This window comes from Nymphalis io, chromosome 15, assembly GCF_905147045.1.
Source record: "Nymphalis io chromosome 15, ilAglIoxx1.1, whole genome shotgun sequence".
Classification (NCBI taxonomy): domain Eukaryota; kingdom Metazoa; phylum Arthropoda; class Insecta; order Lepidoptera; family Nymphalidae; genus Nymphalis; species Nymphalis io.
The window spans coordinates 2,280,221-2,301,026 of record NC_065902.1 but is presented as its reverse complement, the minus strand read 5'-3'; the positions used below and the strand labels follow the sequence as shown (position 1 = coordinate 2,301,026).

General features: G+C 36.1%; 1 protein-coding gene across 2 annotated transcripts in view; it reads left to right on the top strand.

The window, feature by feature from the left end:
* The window catches only part of LOC126773592 (membrane-bound alkaline phosphatase-like), a 37,438-nt gene extending 21,940 nt beyond the window's left edge, over positions 1-15,498 (top strand). For both annotated transcript variants that reach the window (XM_050494563.1, XM_050494564.1), the window contains exons 3-8: positions 2-194; positions 3,291-3,460; positions 11,698-11,868; positions 12,289-12,454; positions 14,073-14,393; positions 14,977-15,498. In XM_050494563.1, coding sequence (XP_050350520.1) covers positions 2-194; positions 3,291-3,460; positions 11,698-11,868; positions 12,289-12,454; positions 14,073-14,393; positions 14,977-15,278 — 1,323 coding nt within the window. In that variant the 3' untranslated portion in view covers positions 15,279-15,498. The remainder of the gene's footprint in view (position 1; positions 195-3,290; positions 3,461-11,697; positions 11,869-12,288; positions 12,455-14,072; positions 14,394-14,976) is intronic.
* Positions 15,499-20,806: the final 5,308 nt, after the last annotated feature.

Sequence of the window (20,806 nt, the reverse complement as noted above, 5' to 3'; positions counted from 1 at the left end):
GACCTACTGCATAGACGCTCAGGTACCGGATTCAGCTTGTACTGCTACATCATACCTCACAGGAGTTAAGACCAAGTATGGAGTCATTGGTCTGGATGGCAATGTTACTAGAGGTTCATGCTACTCCCAACTTTATAAAGCCAACTGGTCACCTTCTATTGGACAGTGGGCGTTGGCGAATGGATTGGATGTTGGTATGTAGTTTAGAATCTTTGATTTTAGTTTAAAGTGGCTTCGTTTTTTAGTTACTATTTGTTTAAAGATCATGAAGCAACTTTTCGGAAATAAAACTTATTGGGTTGCTCTGTCGAAAAATTATTACTGGGTTGGGTTTAGAAATTGGCATTGTTATCTTCTGGAGCCTTGGAAATTACGTTAACCTGCTGGCTATACCTGATCTCTCTTTGGTCGTATCAGATTGTCATCCTATCGGACTATAGAGTGAGAGAATAGAGGTGCAACGGTGCTTGCATACATACGCGAGGTATAATATCTTGTAAAATTGAGTCGACTCTGTTGAGAACAACTAAAACCAGTCACGAGAAAATCATGATTGCTAAGTAACAAGTTTGTGGCCAATACCGATTCCATTAGCTTAAAAAAGGTCATCACATTTCATGGCTTTTCCAATAAAATAACAAACTTTATATATTATTTACCTTTAGTCTCGAGAATATTTAAATTAATTTTAGTGAATACATACGTACTAACAGTAACAGCCTGTTAATGTCCCACTGCTGGGGTAGGGCCTCATCTCCCTTTTGAGGAGAAGATTTGGAGCTTATTCCACCACGCTGCTTCAATGTGGGTTGGTAGAATACACATGTGGCATAATTTTAATGAAATTAGACACATGTAGGTTTCCTCACGATGTTTTCCTTCCCCGTCAAGTACGAGATGAATTATAAATACAAATGAAGCACATGAAAATTCAGTAGTGCTTGCCCGGGCTGGAACCCACGATCATCGGTTAAGATTCACGAGTTATAGCCACTAGGCCATCTCGGCTAACACAGTATTGTTATATATATTTATATTATTGTTAAGATTTATAACAAACTAGAAAACAGTTATTTAAAAAAAATTGAAGATATAAATGTATTATTATTAGTATTCAAAATTTGGTTTCTGATAAAATTTTAAGTAAACAAAACTTGAACGATATTTTTATGTTTGTCTAACGCTAATAATATTATCATCCGCAAACATTGAAATTGAACCTTGCTAAATTAAATACTCTAGACATTTTTGTTTAAAAAAGGCTTTACTTATAATATTGTTTATCAAAAAGTTACAAGTTGTCAGCATTTGAAAAATGCCTACCTTATATTTTTCCACAAAATTATGTAAATAATACAGTCAAATAAAATTTAGGAAAGATGACCTTCGGTAACAGAGATAAGATACTTGTGTGTTGAAGATTTTGGCTTTGCGATGATGATGATGATGTCCTTCTGTCTAATTTTAGACACGGTAGCTATTCCCAAAGGACATAAGCAAGCTATGCTTGATATATTATAGTTCAAAGGGTGTGCGCAAACTCAGTTTCACTCTCTATTCTCTCGCTCTCAAATTCCATGGGACAGCAAATTCGGCACAGTGTTCAGACGCAGAACCAATTTCTTTACGAGCTATTCGAAGCAAGGGAGTATAAACATTGCCAACTTCCATCACTTATATACCTAAAAGTACCGTAAATCCTGGTACCTATTCAAATTGAAATAAACAAAAAAAGCTGTTTAATTAACTGCTTGTAGTCTTCACTGGGACACTAATATCCTGGTACACTAATCCTGGTCCATTATTCACACAAGGAAATCTGATCCCATGCTAAGCAGAGCTCGTACTATGGAAACCAGACAACTGATATATTACATATACTACTATTTTTTTGTAAATACAACACACAAATGCCTGTTCTGGGTGGGAATCGACCCCATGACCTGCGGCGCAAAAGGCAAATATCTACCAACCACGCCAACCAGCTCGTTACTTTAATTGACATTTGGAGTTAACAGAAAAATTGGCCTTTAAGCGATATTTATACAATTAAATGGTCTCGAGATACAACGCTAATATTGGTAAGAAGCAAAATTTTGTAAGAATTTTGAGCGTAACCAATGATTTATTTTTTACACTTGAGTGAACAGCCATTGAACTTTTCTTCGTCATGGTAATTTACGACTTTGACAATGATTATAAAAAAAGCCTTATCACTTTGCGTCCGTAAATAATGTAGGTTCTACATTTTTTTTATTCGAAACTGGTATCTATTTTGTGCATTTCTTATTGATATGAGGTACAGTTTATACCTTGTTTTTCATAAAAATTCTCATTAAAATGTTTGAATGAAATTAATAATTAAGAATACTGTTTAGTAAATTACGAGATAAAAATCCAATAGCTTCTTTATCGGCCCTACGTAGTTTGAACTCAGGAGTTTAAGATCTGCGGCCTCATAATCTAACCACTTGATTACTGATTAATTACGAAGCTGAAGTTTTCTTTAAAGGCAAAGTTACGAGCACTCATTGTGACTGTCAAATTGTAATGTGATTGTCCACGATGACGTATCAAGTATTGTTTGATGATTTCAATGTACAATTATTGTAACTCAGTTGTACATATTAATCCTGTTTAATTAAATTTTTTCTATATACGCTTTGAACATGTACCATTAAACTACGATGTTGGAAGCATTTAGTTTTAAACAATGGTAATCCAAAAAATTGTAACTTCAATCGAAAGATTACCATTCGTTTTCGGGTTATTACCAAAAAAACTTCTAATAAGCGTGTAATTCACATGACTTGTGATCGTTAAATTTATCTTAATGGTCAGTATCACGTTTCGATTTAAAAGAACAATTATATATACTTAAACAAAATATTTTACAACACAATCGCGGATGACGCCTTGCGTCTGTTTGTCATTTTACAAAACACATTATACAAAAATGAAATTAAAATACATGTCATATATCAATATTATGATAATAGATTTTAATTAGATATTAAAATGTCATTACTCAAAGAGATTGTTTTTGTTTGGTATCAGAAGTAAGTTAAGTGTAGAAAATCTATTCGTATTCATATTATTTTATCACCTTAAACATTATATGATATATAATTTTATACAATAGATAACGAAACCTCATAATAGAATAGAATAGAATAATAATATAACATTTAAATATCAGCTAAATAATGCGAAGACTGGTGCTTGCAATAGATAAACTGTTCTACGAGACACCTGGCCTCCATAATAATAAATTTCCTTTACTTCTTAAGGTCTTGTTACTACCACTCGAGTGACCCACGCTTCACCGGCTGGGATGTACGCCCACACATCCGAGAGGAACTGGGAGTCGGATGCTGATATTCCTGAGGAGTGCCTGAGCTTAGGGTGCAAGGACATAGCGTATCAGCTGATCACAAGTAATCCTGGAAGGCAATTTAAGGTATTTATTTATTTCTATTCGCTATTCTTCTATCCCTATATCAGGGAAATATCCTGAAAGTTACATAATATACATAAAGTGATATTGATGATTTGTTTATAAATATATATCAGCCTTAGTTATAATCGTTGCATATATATTATAAATATAAACCGCGAAACAGATTTTCCTCTTTCTGTCATTATTGATTTGACATTCGAAAGAAGAAGTCAGCATTGTTTAACTAATCCCTCGCTAAACAACATTTATATATAAAGCCGTTAGCATACATAAAATGTTTTACGTTAATTTTGATATGTATGTGGTACGTGTCAAAATTGTTAATACATATAAAATCTTATTTAATTTTAAACATTAACATATTATTAATTAAAAAAACTGTCTCGTGTAGCTTTGTGTGTGTGTGTGTATCATCATAATATTAAATCGTATTGATAAGATTTAAGTGTCATAAGATAATTCTCTTACTATATCAAGACTATTTAGTTTTAAAATAGCAGATAGTTGAGATTAGCCATTTGGCTACTCTAATATTGCGCAGCTGTCCGGTTACTGCATTTAATTAAAAAAAAAGTTAAATATGTAATTTTAAATTGGAATATTTCGATATGTCAATCGTTTCGCGATACAAATGGCAACAGTACAATCGAATTTTTTTATTTATTACCAAGTACATAACATATAAAATAACGTCCTCCAGACCGATTTTTGCCACGGCGCCCAAACTCTAGAGAGATTAGCCAACTACGCAGGAGATATTATAGTGCACGAGTGTGTGCGCAAACACAAGTGCACCTCTCTTCCCTCACTCTCATCCGATGGGACGGCAATCCGAAACGACCGGAAAGAGTTCAGGCGCAGGACCAACGACTTTACGTGCTTTCCGAGGCACGGGAGTGTACAATCTTCCAACTTCCAGACTCCAGGCTGCTACTGAGAATTTTCTGACAGAAAAACCCAAAAACTTGTTATTGGCCCGACCTGGGAATTGAACCTAGGACCTCCGGGTCTGCGGCCTTACATCAAGCCACTAGACCAACGAGGCAGTCATATATAACATATAATAGCTACTAATACAATGTATTTAAACATATAAATATATTATTACACTTAATGAAGCACACAGCCGTTAAACACTATCGTTAAAATTTACATAAAAACAAAAAGTTACCATTACATCGGAATTTATTCTCTACCGTGAACGACGCGCCGTAACAAAACGACTTAAGCTTGAAAATATTATCTTAACCTAACATGTTATGTTTCATATTAATTTTGTATATATTAAAGTAAATTTGCAAGTTATGTATAGATTAAATACATATTATACGATTTGTTAAATATTTAATTCAATTAATTTAAATAATTATTTTCAATAACAATATTATTTTAATTATTTCATTAGAGTCCACATGTACAGACAGACACACAATATTTCTGATTAAACTTAAGTCTAATGTGGTAGGGCTTTGCGCAGCCAGTGTGGGCTTACCCAGACCACCTATATTTATACCACCCACCCATCTATTCTATCGCAAAACAGCAATACTTACTTAGTGTTTCGGTTTGAAGGGTGAGTGATCCATTATCACTTCAAAGACATCATATTATGTATTATTATTTTATCAATTACATAACAAAAGTTTAATAAATATGTGGGTATAGTTTTTTATATAAAAGTATTTCGATTTTGTTACATGAATAAAGCTTAGCATAATGTTAATTACGGTCGGTAGTTTTCATACAGTAACAGTTTGTTAATGTTCAACTGCTGGACTAAGGCCTCCTCTCCCCTTTGAGGAGAAGGTTTGGATCTTATTCCACCATGCTGCTCTAATGCCGGTTGGTAGAATACACACGTGGCAGAATTTCAGTGAAATCAGACACATGCAGGTTTCCTCACGATGTTTTTCTTCACCGTAAAGCACGAGATGATTTATAATTACAAATTAAGCACATGAAAATTCAGTGGTGCTTGCCCGGGTTTGAACCCACGATCATCGGTTAAGATTCACGCGTTCTTACCACTGGGCCATCTCGACTTTTTTTATATTTACTGCGTTAATGGACAATTGGTCACATAAGCAATACGTACATATAATGTCATTCCAACATCATGTGAGACGGATAATACACGAACGATCGAGATTCTCACATCTAATTAACTGTAATGACAGATAGTGTCTGTTATTTTGCATAGATGATATATTGTCAATTGTGCTGACGATGATAAAACATTCGAGACGTATTTTTGCAACAAAGAAAAATATATTCTAACCGAGAACGCTCTTACAAGCAGTATTGAATCTTTATTTACTTATTTTTTATTTAAAACAGGTAGCCAGATCCTCAAAATGAGGAGAGGAGGCCTTTAGCCCAGCAGTGGGACATTCACAGGCTGTTTCGGTTTCGGTTCGGTTCGGCAGTAAATATGCCTTATTGTAATCAGTGGTTTACCGTTTAAACGTTTTATTTAAGAGCTTGCGATGTTTCTGCGACGCTAATGCATATTATCTATTATTCTTTCTAGGAATTAAAAGTAAAGACTTTATTTCTTTGTTAGATTACGCTTATCTGAGAAATTAAAATTCATTGAGTAAGGAATATAACAACACGCTACGTTAAGTAACTTTAAGGGTCGACCCTTATGTCACGCGGCCCTTACACACCCTTTCGTCGCGCGTACACAACTACATTTTTTCTCTCTACAACAACCGGTAGTATTATTATTTTTCGCGTTGCGCAAATTATTCTAAAGAATATGGTTTAGTTATTTTAACTATTATACGATGATGAATACATATCGTAATCCCGTCTGTAAAGCGCTGCAGCGACTGATTCAAAGAACAAATATACATATATTTGAAGTATATGTGGCATGCATGGCGTCAAAAGTTTTTCTTAACGGTATAAAAATAAAACGTAATTGTTTAAAAAAAAACATTTTTGTGAATAATTTTTATTTGTAAATATAAATAAATATCCAGTTATAGTGTCAATAACCGATAGATCAGAATAATGAAAATATTAGAGGATTCCGTGACTTCGAAAATATTTTTGGTGTGACCTTAAAAATGTAATGTAGTTTACTTCGAATGTTTTATTCTAAATTTGAACTGGATTTACCCTTACAAAATTAAATAAAAATAATCAATTTTGCTTTATATTACCCATCTTAACATGGGTAAAAACGCACGGAGCAACTAGTAGTCGATTAAAAAAGTATATTCTACGGGTAAGGTCTTAGAAAAATATGCTTTTTTCAGTCATCACTTCAAGATTATATTAAAGAAATTATACGAAGCTATCAATTTTAAATTGAACATTCATTATAAATCTGCCTAACTTAACATAAAGTATATTATACTGTACACAATTATATAGATCTTTTTGTAATATTAATTGTTTTTTCTATAAAATCCATACCTAGTTGATTTGTTACTTCAATGAACCTTCAGCTGTCACGTTTGAAAACTTTAACAACTATAAAAGTAATGGATGAGTGTTCTATGTAATAATATACACTGTAAGTACTAAGTACTATTAATAACCCTAATAAGTAATCAACTTAAAAACACAAAACTGAAAATTACATAAAATCATATTTTTGTTTCACGACACTTTCTATCACTTATCAAATATTGGCAAAATAAGACCTTATTAGAATATAAATAAGTTTTATTTTGCTTATAGTATGGGATTTTACAAACTTGTAAAATTAAATTAACACAAGAATTAAGATAATTAAAGTAACTAATTCCCTAATACATAATAAAAGTAAAAATTTAAGTTGTTATCACTGATAACTCAATAAGCAAATAGTGCTCGCGGTCAAAAGATAATATTCCACTTGAAAACCTTAAGACGTACTCATTGAGATGATCACTATAACGTATGTATGTTTTTCAAATAAATAAATACATAAACTCTCGGAAAGAAATATAGTTTTAATTATTAATAATTAGCCAGCAGTGCTTTTCTAATAAAATATCACATCGTACCTATTCTTTAAATGTTGAAAACGAAATAATGGTTCTACGCTAATTTGATGCGTGTATCCATAATACTTATTAAGATCAATTTCGTATATCAATTTATGACATCATGTGACAGTATTCTCGCGGACATCTAATTATTATATTTTCAATGACAAATAAAGAAGTGCCAATATATAATGTCAGGTCAGAGCTGAACTACCATGAGACCGGAGACTGTCTTTTCCATATTATTTTCAATGTAATTGAAATGTTTTCTTTTTCCATTCAAATGAAAAGTAGGAATCTAAATAAATATATACATTAATTAGCTGCGTGACTTTGTAATCCTGATGAGCTCTTGTATTTACGAATATAAAGCAGTTTATCATAGTTTGTTTTTTTATATAAAGAAAATAGTACCTCTATTATATACGTTTAAAATTATTCATTAACATATATGTAACATTTACTATACAAAATAACATAGCATTAATCATTATGATAAGACAAACATTATTTCAAGGGGTGTTATTTAAAAAAATACCAGTCCTGTTAATTGCTTGCATTGAATATGCAAATATATCAAAATGTGACAAGCACACTTGCGCATTTATTGAGACATAATATACGGTCCTAGTTAACGTTACCTACGTTGTTTAGTTAAACACTGATTTTGCTCTTTCCCTCATTATGGATTTGATATTCGAAAGAAGACACAGCATTGTTTAACTAATCACTCGCTAAACAATTATTTTATTTTATATCAATCAATCAATCAATCAACAGCCAATCGTTGTCCACTGCTGAACATAGGCCTCTCCCAAGGTGCGCCAAAGTTCCCTGTCCTCCGCCTTCCGCATCCAGTTGGTGCCCGCCACCTTCTTAAGGTCGTCGATCTACCTGGCTGGAGGGCGCCCTACGCTGCGCTTGCCGATTCGCGGTCTCCACTCTAGGACTCGTCTGCTCCAACGGCCATCGGTCCTACGACATACGTGACCAGCCCACTGCCACTTCACCCTGCTAATTTTGCAAGCTATGTCGGTGACTCCGGTTCTTTTCCGGATAATCTCATTTCTGATCTTATCCTTCAACGATACTCCGAGCATAGCTCGCTCCATAGCACGCTGAGCGACTTTGAATTTGTGGACTAGTCCCGCAGTTAGTGTCCACGTTTCGGCACCGTATGTCATGGCAGGTAAGACGCATTGGTTGAAGACTTTCGTCTTCAAACATTGCGGTATAGACGACTTGAGGACTTGACGAAGGTTGCCAAATGTTGCCCATCCCAAGCGAATTCTTCGATCGGCTTCCTTCTCGAAGTTGTTCCTACCGACTTGTATTAGCTGTCCTAGGTAGGTATATTCACTAACAACTTCGAGAGGTTTCCCCTCGACGTATATCGGTCCCGGCACGACATGCCTATTGAACATGACCTTGGTCTTGTCCAAGTTTATACCGAGACCGACACACCGGGAAGACTCGCCTAGGCTACGCAGCATCTCGGTGAGTTGTTCCAGCGACTCTGCTATGATGACGATATCGTCGGCAAATAGAAGGTGTGAGATGTCCAATCCAGCGTTTTGAAAACGTCTTTCAACGCGTTGGTGAACAGTTTTGGGGATATTACATCCCCCTGTCTCACCCCTCTGCGCAGTTGGATCGCCTTCGTCTTACAGTCCTGGATGTGGACAGTCATTGTAGCGGCGTTGTACAGACATCTCAGTACCTCGATATATCTCCAATCGATATGACATCTCTGCAATGAGTCGAGCACTGCCCAGGTTTCGATGGAGTCGAAGGCTTTCTCGTAGTCCACAAATGCCATACACAGCGGCTGATTGTACTCTTCGGTCTTCTGCACAATCTGCCGAACAGTATGGATGTGGTCCACGGTGCTGTAGCCTGATCGAAAGCCGGCTTGCTCTGGGGGCTGGAACTCGTCAAGTCGTCTGGCGAGACGGTTCGTGACGACTCTTGAGAACAGCTTATACACGTGACGACTCTTGAGAACAGCTTATACACGTGACTCAGGAGGGAGATTGGTCTGTAGTTTTCAAGAGGGTTTTATCACCTTCCTTGAAAAACAGTACCACCTCACTCCCGCTCCACGTTTCCGGGTTCTTGCCATGTTAGATGACGGAATTAAAGAGGCTTGCTAGCTCTTTCAGGACCGGAGTCCCGCCTGCCTTAAGCAACTCTGTTGTGATTCCGTCATCTCCTGGAGCTTTGTTGTTTTTAAGCTGTTCTAGAGCCGCCCTAATCTCGCCTTGGTCAACGACCGGGACCTCCTCGGAGTAATGGCGCATAAGAGGGGCGCGCTGGTCATCAATACTGATTCCCACGGGTTTATCCGATCTTGAAGAGAACAACTGCCCATAAAACCTCTCTACTTCTCCGACAATCTCAGGCCTAGAGGTAACGACCCCACCATTTTCAGTTTTAAGTTTTGTCAGACGCGGCCTCCCAAACTTGCAAGCGAACACTTTCGATCCCCGATTTTGCTCAATCGCAGCCTTGATGGTACGGGTATTGGAGCGTCGGAGATCGCGTCGCGACAGCGTTTTTATTATTCGATTTAAGGCCTTATCTGACAAAAACGATGGTAGTTCTCGTCGTTTTCTCATGAGCTCGAGTGTCTCAGCAGAGAGTTTTGGTGCGTTGTCTCTTCTCTGTGGCGGAAAACTCTTGCGGGATGTGTTTTGCAGTATTTTGACCAGCGTGTCGGTTCTCTCATCAATTCTGCTTATGGTTTCCAACGCGGTGAATTGATTTTGAAGTTCCATTTGGAACTTTTCGGAGCCTTGAGCAGCTTGGAGCATGGTAGGTCGGAGAGTAGACCTCATCATTCTCGATCTTTCGGCTTTTAAATTGATATTTAGAGTGCCTCGAACCAAGCGGTGATCACTTCCGGTATTAAACCTGTTGATCACTGAAACATCTCTAAATATGTGCCTTTTATTCGAAATGATAAAGTCTATCTCGTTCCTTGTCACGTTATCGGGGCTTCGCCAGGTCCACCTCCTCTGGGGCTTCTTTTGAAAGAAAGAATTCATCAAAAAAAGCCCCTGCGCTTCGAGAAAGTTTACCAGCATTTGCCCCCTGTGATTTCTGCAGCCCAAGCCGTAAGGTCCGACTTTCGATTCACCGCTATCTTATACTCCCACTTTAGCATTAAAGTCTCCCATAACAACATTGTAGTGGGCCTTCGAGGTGTCGTTGAGGGCTTTTGCGATGTCCTCGTACATCGCTTCGACCACATCATCAGAGTATGTCGAAGTTTGCGCATATAACTGTACGACCTTCAGGGAGTACCTGTCGGAAAGTTTTAGGACAAGGTACGCTACCCGGTTCGACACACTACTGATTTCCACAATGCTGCTAATGAGATCCTTTTTGACTAGAAAACCGACACCACCCTGGGAGAGGTTATCACCTTCGCGGAAGTAGAGTAAGTTACCGGACTCTAGAGTTATCGTGTCCTCCCCCTGTCTTCGGACTTCAGATAACCCCAGTATATGCCAGTTTATATGACTTAACTCTACTTCTAATTCGGCGAGGTGATGGTCCAGCCTCATCGAGCGTCCATTATATGTTGCCATGTGCAGTCGTTTTATACGGTAGCCTGCCGTGAACCGGTGATTCTTAGCACCCCATGCCCTGCCGATACCGCGACCGCTACCTTGGTCGGGCCTAGCGGGCTTGCCGGTAACTGGGGGCCTTTTTTTTGGGCGCATCTGCCATTAAGGGAGAGGTTTGCCCATACTCACCGCGCTGGGCAGGCGTGTTGGCGAGCGCAGTAGGGGGGTAAGATGTTTATGGGAGGGCGGACGCTACTGCCCATCCCCCCTTTTCCCCGTCCCTCAGTCGCCTCTTACGACACCCACGGGATGAGATTGGGGGAGTACTATTCTAAGCCGGTACTCCACGGCAATTATTTTATATATTTATTTAGAATTTTAAATCCAATTTCACATAAGCGATTTAACTGAAATTTTGAAAACTTGAATGCAATTTCGTCACATGTTTCCCGCGTTGGAGCAGAGTAGTGGAAGCGTGATAAGCTCCAAAACCTTCTCGAAACATACAGACATATACAGACTGTTACTCTATGATCATTGTACTTTTGACAATACAATCTATTTTATTAAATAATATTCGTTTTAGTGCTTTGATTATTTATTTTTTATGATTAATTGATTTTACTATTATATCGATAATAATAAAAATCATATAATATCAATATTTTTTTTACCATTTCAGGTAATAATGGGAGGTGGGCGTCGCGAATTTACACCAAATGTTACCAACCCTTTAACTAACAGTACTGGCAAACGTCTCGATGGCATTGATTTGATCGACCTCTGGCATGAAGACAAAGTCGATTTAAATGCCACACACCAGTACGTTACAGACAGAAGTGAGCTGATGAAGGTAGGTTTGGTAACAGCTTATCAGCATAGCCAAAGTTGAAATTCTTAATTTTTATATCAAAATTTGATAATTATTAAACATTCGTTAAAATTCTACCATTGCTTCGTATATAAATTCATTAGATCTTGAAAGAGGATGCTAATAAAATTCACGGTTTTTTTATTTACAATTATATAATATATTCAATAAACACCCCAGGATCTTTTTTAGTAACTTTTGGGACACAAATGTTCTTTAACTACCAATTTACAATTAAATTTCTTCAATTCCTAAAATCTACCATTGAATTTCTTTTGAACTTCTAGGATATGTAGTAAAATGTTTGGTGTCTTAAAACGATTCTTAAATTCATTCAATCAATTATATCACTTATTACAGTTATTAGTAATTCTTACATTAATATATTAACATAATTTTCAGGTTTTTAATTCAGATGACTTGCCTGAATATCTTCTAGGGCTGTTCCAAAATGACCACATGGATTATCATTTGAAGGCCAATAACCAGCCATCCCTAGAAGAAATGGTAGAAGTAGCTATAAAAATGCTGAGCAGGAACGAAAGAGGCTACTTCCTATTTGTGGAAGGTAAAATATGCATTCTACATGAAATATGTATACGCTCGATACTCGTATTTTTTTAAAACTAAATTGTATTGAAATGAATCTGACTATTTCCACACATCAGTTCATCTTGACAGCTAATTTCCTTTGATGTAGCTTTCCTCCTAGCGACGTTAATATCAAAGGCCTATCATAAGGGGCAAATTGTAAAAATTACGGGCAGAAATTTAATTGCTCCAACCTTTAGAGGGTAGGGTACTGGGATCTAAATTGTAAATAGCGGCCAAATTCCGCTGTCGCGTTCATGCAAATAATGTAATTTACTTTTAAATTAGAAGCTATAGTCAGGTTCGAATTTAGATATAAGTCCATAGACAGCTTGCCACCATTGCCATTACGATTTTTATTACTTGGATAAAGTGATCGGTAATAAATGGGAAAATATAAATTGAATAAAACTAAAATAACTGCTAAGCAGTTACAATATATGGTATGGTTAATTAATAAACGTTGTCTAGCGGATGTTCAGTTAACAAACTATTTTCTCTCTTTCTGTCATCATTAATTTGATATTCGAAAGAAGAAGAGACAGCATTGACTGTAAATGAATCATATCTTTAAGGGCGTCAAACGAGAATATAATATTGGGAAGGTAAAATTATTCCTAAGCCAGTGTTCCACCTTTTAAATGCAGTTCGCGTGTATATAGCTGAATCATTGTCACGCTATGTACATAATTAAGATATTAATTAAGTTCGTCGACTGGTAAAGCTGACGGTTTAATTTGTTCAGCCTTGATATCAGTTACTTTTTTATATGAAAAAAGTCATTATTTTTGTAATCGTAAACGGTAATATATTTATTTTAACGTATTTATTTATATCATCAATAACGCGTTTAGCTTAAATACGTCATATCACATATTTTATAAATATCGGTAAATATTTAAAAAGTACTGTTCTATACGAATATAATATATAATATATTCTATAATAAGTGTATTAAATTATGTGAATTCCAAAAATAAAATTGGTAATAAGAATAATAATATCCTGGAACATTTTTCACACACAGGCATCTGATCCCAAATTAAGCTTGTACAGAGCTTGTACTATGGAAACCAGACAACTTATATACTACATATACTATTTTTCTTTTGTAAATACATACTTATGTAGATAATAGTTGTAGATCAATAGCGTCTTAAAAAATCGAAAATAAATTTTAACAAACTACTTTTTAATGTTCCAAAATAAATATATACAGCAATACATTTTGAACAATCCACGCATCAAAGCGATAATCTTTTTTATTTAAAGTTTTTTTTTTTAATATTAATCATATTCTTGTATTATTTTCAAGTAAAGTTATTCTCAATTAAATTTTAACTATAATTCGTATTGTGTATGATAGTTATATTACAATTTATTTAAATTAGACCTTCTATTTCATTCTTTATCAATTATCTTCTTTATAAAACCATTCACAAAAAGATTTTGCTTAACAGCTTACAAATTTTATTTATAAGCTGTTCTTTATTCAAAAAGTAATCTTTTTCGTCTATAGTTTTCGTCCGGTAAATGTAAAGCAACCAAAGAGTTTGTATAATTAATTAAATTTCAAAATATTTTTTATATTCCAGGCGGCCGAATAGACCATGCCCATCACGATAGCTACGCTCATTTAGCACTGGACGAAACTGTTGAATATGCTAAAGCCGTTAAGAAAGCTAAAGAACTAACAAATGAAGAGGACACTCTTATTGTCGTATCTTCAGATCACGCGCACACAATGACAGTAGCTGGTTATCCATCAAGGGGTAACGATATCCTTGGGGTAGTTGATACGGCTAAAGGAGCTGATGGGAAACCATACACTACTATAAGTTATGCTAATGGAAAGGCTACGTCGTTTAATGAAGCAGGAAGAATTGATGTGACTTTGCATAGTGAATTTTCAAATCGTAAGTATTCTCGTACCAACAGTCCAATTTAATTGCGCAATATTTTAAGCCAACGTCAAACGCCAATGATATTATCAGAAGGATTTTTTAAGAGGGTTGGTATTGGTCGCCAACGTATATATTTTAGAACCTATTTCATTTTTCACGTTTACATGTAACAGTTAATTTAAAAACTACCCTATTACAATCAACCGTGCTTCAACGTACTTTCTATTGAACAATGAATACATCATATAAAAGAGGCAATAATTGCATTCTTACACAAAATATATATATATATATATTGCCTGATTGGCATAGATATAAGACTGCAGACCCTGGTCCTGGATTCAATTCCCAGTTTGGGCCAATAAAAAGTTATTTAGTTTTTCTGTCGAAGAATCTCAGTAGCAGTTCGGAATCTAGATTAGAAGCTTGTACATTCCTCGGAAATCACGTAAATCCGTTGGTCTTCTACCCAAACTCTTTCCGGTCGTATCAGATTGCCTTCTGATAACTGATGATTGATTATTGAGCACTATAATACGCGCATTTGGCTAACCTTTTCTATTATTATTATTTAAATTAAATATTTTAATTTCAGGTGAATTGGATTATTCATATCCAAGTTTAGTTCCTCTGGACTCTGAAACCCACGGAGGTGAGGACGTCGCTGTGTACGCGAGCGGACCGTGGCAGCATTTGTTCACGTCTAGCTACGAACAATCCGTCATACCACACATGATGGCATATGCTATGTGCCTGAGTGACAATCCACACGAAAATTGCAGGCCGAAACAACATAGAACCTTCTGGTCCAACAACGGCTTCAATATGAAACCAAATAAGTATTATTTACTAAGTTTATGTGCTGTGATATTATTAGTAAGCGAAATATGTTTGTAGTTATTTTGTTTTTAGGCATGATACTTAATTTATATTATAATAAGAGAACTGTTATATACCAATCTATATACCTACCAGCTGTCCATCCCGAGTAATTTACACTAAGTGTGAAAACACTCTACTCATTTCACACAATTGTGAAAATTTTAGCAGATATATAGCTAAGCGGATGTATATATTATAAAAAAAAAAACAATGAACCAAATTTTATCTTTCTAGACTCAGAAGTTTTTACTGTGCGTTGACAGTTCGAAGAAACGAATTTTAAGTAGATATATAGAAACCGAGTCAAACTGTTTTAATTTGGTTATTTTTTTCTATTTTCATAATATTTTTTGTGCAACAGGTAATGCATTTTAAAGAATAACTAAATAAATAATAATATTTCACATAATACGATTTATCCACGAGTTTTAAAAATATGTGACATATTCATTATGATAAATAGCAATTTTTCCATTTATTTGTAATTTTTTTTTAATATTTGGACTTAGGACCTATATACTTATCTTTATTATATTTTATTTATTATTTATAATTATATATAATAATATTATAAAATAAGTAGTCTACTTAGATATGTACATAGTATGTATCTCTTTCACACAATAACACGTTCCTATAAAAAATATATTTTCCTTTTATCTCTTGTTAAAATATTCAATTTTTAATTAATGCAAAATTTTTGCTTTTTGTGCTACTGACATGAAATTTCATTGTTCAGCTCAAGTCTATACAAAATTTGTATTTATTTAAGAAATAATAAACCTACATAATTATTAAAGTTGATTTTAAGTAGTTGATTAAATAATTTAAAAAAAAAATAAAGATTTAGAGGCTTTTAATAAACAGTTTATAAAATAATTTTAATTATTTATGTATTATTACGTATTTATTATTTAATTTTATGTATATATCATTGATGACTTTCAACTTTTTTAAAAAATTCCGATAATGCCTAAAGAACTTTAATGTAAATAAGAACTGAATGTACTGTCCTTATTCAAATGGCCATATCTAATAATTTTGTAATTGTAACTTCAAGGTTGATGTTTTGTGATCCATTTTGTTAATAGTATTATTGTTATACAATTTTAATATTAAATATATTAAATCGATTTGGGATTTTCTTTCTCATTTTATCACTACCATTATACATTGTTATTAAACTATTGAATAGCGCTATCTGTTATCAAGTTACGTAATTAATTACATATCCATATTTTAGGTTATAGTTCAACTATATGTAAATAGATGGCGCTGTTAGATAAAATTTAAAACAATTCGTGAAATGCTGATAATACTCAGTTCACAGACCAAAATGAACAAATGTTTTTTTTTTTTTGTATGGTAGCCGCAAAATTACATTATTGTTTTGCATATTAGAATATTTATGTAAATATTAATGGATCAAAATTTTATATTATAAATGTGAATTTTTGTTATGTTTGTTAGTACTTTACGACTAAACAACTAAATTCATCCTAATGAAATTTGAATAGAGGTAGTTTGAGCCTGGATAGGATCATAGGTATATAAGTAATGTGGCCTAATGTTTATCTATACATTTTAATAAGTAATAAATAATCTTCAATGTATTAAAAAGTCTGGACTGGAGCCAGCAGTGGACGCGAAAAGGGTGATGATGATGACGATGTACTAAAAAACAGACTTCATTTTGCAAGTGTGCCCAAATCAAAGTAGCTCAAATCTGAAACTGCAAGGTATATCGCTTGATCTTTTTTGTGTTGTATTGCTTTAAAATTCAGGCAGCAGGACACACATACACTGGCTTACTCGCCCTCTGATTCGGAACACACATAGCTGTGAAGTATATATATATAGCATACATATAGAATACGTATTTATTAATTTAAAATACCTTGACAAGCTGAATGGATTATTTGGTAAGTGTCCTCTATCACCCATAGACATTGACACTAAGAAATATTAAATATCCCTTAAATCGCCAATGAGCTATCAACCTTGGCAACTAATATTATGGTATGTCCCTGTAAGTCATGCCAGTATAACTACACGTGGCTCACTCAGCTTTCAAATTGAAACAACAAGTATTACTCATTGGAGTTAAATACGTGGTTAGTACCTACCGCTTGCTAAAAATCAAATAGCAAAAAGTCCATATAAAAATACACAAATAATAATGAACGTGATAGTTAACCCAATAGTTACTGCTATATCCAATACAATAATCGATAAGTGAGTGGTACCACACGGGTTTGACAAATTCTTATCACCAGGATTTAGGGATTCTTACTTTGGTTTTTGGTTCCTTACGTGTTATTTAAGCGTTACTAATCGGCTTAACCCGGAATAATACGGGACACTACCGGGCGTTGTGTCAACTGCTTATAATGTGATTCGATCGCAGAGAAACGAATGCAGTCGACATGAGTAATAAAGATGTTTGTTGATGTTTGTCGATGTTTCCTTTTTAAAAGGAATACTTCTTTGAGCGGTATGAAATTTAAAATTCAAGGTCGAAACTTATGTAAACATCTCTTATATTTACATAGCATATTAAACAAAGACAAAATTCCATCTATAAAACACGTAACTATTGAATTACATGTATTTTTCTAGTTATAAAATCATAATAGTTAATATTAAGTAGGTAGGCCAATGGTGAAAAATGTTAGTTACTACAGGCACAAGGAACATAAAATCTTATTTCCAAGGTTAGTGACGCATTGACAATGTAAGGAATTAATAAAGCGCTAATTTCTTGTAAGTGGCGACCGATATTACATAAAAATAATTTTTAATGCCCAATTTAGCTAATTGTTTAAATAAACTTTATTTATAAAAGCATTGTTTATTTATAAGGAAAATGAAAAAGGCGTAAACACAAAATCAAAATAGACATAGTTTATTTAAGTAAGCTTTTACAAGACAAATATAAAGAGTGCTTGCCTTTATCCTGTGAAAGCCCACTTAAATAAACTACCTATATTTTAAGCTTTATCCTAAAGAAATATACTAAAATAAAAGAAGTCAGTTGAATGTTTATCTTAAGACCTAACCGTAAAAAAATTATTAATAATCGAATTAAAGGCCGATTTTTGCGAAAACAAGTTTGCGTGAGATATAAATGTGTGATTCACCGGGGTTATTGTTTGTAACGCTCCAGGACAAAATGTTCCCGAGGGAGAAACTCCAGGATTAACTGCTCCCAGGAGGCGTGTCTAATTTCACTGATTTATTAATATCTGAAAATAGCGGAAGAAAACCTATTCGTAGACACCCTCCTCGAAAAGATTGGACAAGAACTGGCGCAGATATTAGGGTTACAAAGTATAAAGAAATAACTTTAAAACCACGCGGTCTGCACGCGGTAACCTAAGATACGCGGTACACATGTTTTTGTCTAAAAACTGCATAGGGCGCCGCCACAAACAGAGACTACTTGAAGACTCCACCCCCCCCCATCGGAAGAGCAGATACATTAATCAGAGTTGGCTGGCAGTTGAGGATCCTTAGAACCCACCCTTTACCTCAACCAATCCCCTTGCGACGGCTTATTGCAACCAGCACAAGAAGACCCTACCAAAAAACCCACTATCAAAAACCACTCCATATCATCCCCTACCCCAGAAACCCACCCCTACTGTGTGCAGAAAAAGCCACAGTCTCCTGGCCAGGGGAATTATCACAGATACCCAGGGGGGATCCATCACAGATACCCCGAGCTTGGGTTCATTTGAACCGGGACGAGAAGCCGAATCATCTGGCCTCAGCAAAATTCTGGTGGTGCCGCACTGTGTCTTCGCGCAACACATTTTGGCGTACTCAGCAGCGGGACTTCACAACAAATCATCAGCGACAGGTGAGCCCGTACTGACCAAATAAAAAAAAAACATTATTGTATCTATATACACAAACCTATTATAGTTTAGGCTATTTCCTAAGTTTAAATTATTTAAGCAAAAACAAAAACCACAATGTCATCCACATGCGGTAAATAATCAACTTCGCACGGGTTGCCGGAAGCTGAATCGAAATCTAAATATTTGAGGCAACGCGTATTGAAAAAACTAATGCCTTAAAAAAACAGCGCAATACACAATCGCACCCCCACCACCAGAAATTACCGTGGAACTACCACCATGCATACCACCGCCAAACGTGGCAGTTATCAACATCACGCACGACCATCCTGAGGGAAGACCTGAACATCACGCGTCAGACCAGATCATGAATGCCTGCAGGGGCTATACGAAACCGTCCTTTCCCTCTCGGACTCACGAAACAGGCACTGGGTTACCCTGGAGAAAGAGCGCTCCCGTCACGCACAAGAATTGGTGCGTGTCGAGAGGGTCCACATCACATACCTCCAAGAGACCAGGAAAACGGTGGTCGAACAAATAAACTTGGCCCGCAACGACATCAGCGGGACCCTGAAAGTGGCTCAGGCGGTCCGCAGCTGGCTCGGCTACGAGACCGGGGAACCGTTCAGAGCCATATACGAAGTTCGAGAGTTCAGAATAGGCTGGAAGTCCGGAACTCATAACACATCCGATCTAGAAGCGGACAGTCAAAAATGGGAGAGGCTGGAAGGCGGGATAACAGGGCTGCAGGCAAACAAAAGCAGCCTAGGCAACCAGCTACATCCTGCGAAAAGAGGTCGAAAAGACCAAGACCCTTGTCACTGAAATACCACATCTCTCCCAAGACACTGACCCCCTGATGCCCTGTATGCGTCGACGACTTTAAGGAGGTGCTGGCCAGGATAGAGTCTAGTCTATCTGATCTAAATAAAAACGAAAAACTCAGGACACAAACGCAGCCGAAGCTAAAAGACCCGTCTTCATTCATACAGACAATGTCCCAAAAACTTGACATCACGTCCTCTGAAGTGCGTTCGCAGTCCGCTGAGAGATAAGAAGCCTATGGCCACCTCACCCCAAGACCGTCCTTAGAGACAGAACTGGTGGACCAGGAGGTGAAAGAGACCCTAAAAACGATAAAAAAGGGCGTAACGGAGCTGAGTTAGAGTGAGAGGCCCTCAATGGGTCCACTCACATTTACACAAGCAGCGGCGAAACCAAAATCTCCCCGGCCCCGTAACCACGCCTTGATCAACTCTTCTAAATATCCAGGAATTGTTGTCTCTGAAAAGTGATAATGTCATCAGTAAGATCAGGAGTGCCCTGGACTTAAAAACCACCGGAGCGAGAGTGCAAAGGCTCCAAAGGCCAGGAAACTAAAGGTGGTCCTGAGGTGCACCTCGAAGGAGGATTTGAACCTCATTAAGAGCCGGGTCCAAGAAAACAAACACCTCAACATTAGGGAACTAGCAAACAGAGCCCCCTCGTCTGTGTGCGGGGTGTCCTCGCCTGCTTCACCAACGAAGAGATTGTTGATTATACTAAATCCCTATACCTAGTCCATACACAGGAAAGAAATTCCTGATGGACCAGGGATATGGCAAAAGTGAAGGGTCACGCGTCATATACGAGTCACAGGGACAGACACACGGTGAAGTCATCACCGTCCAGACCAGATGC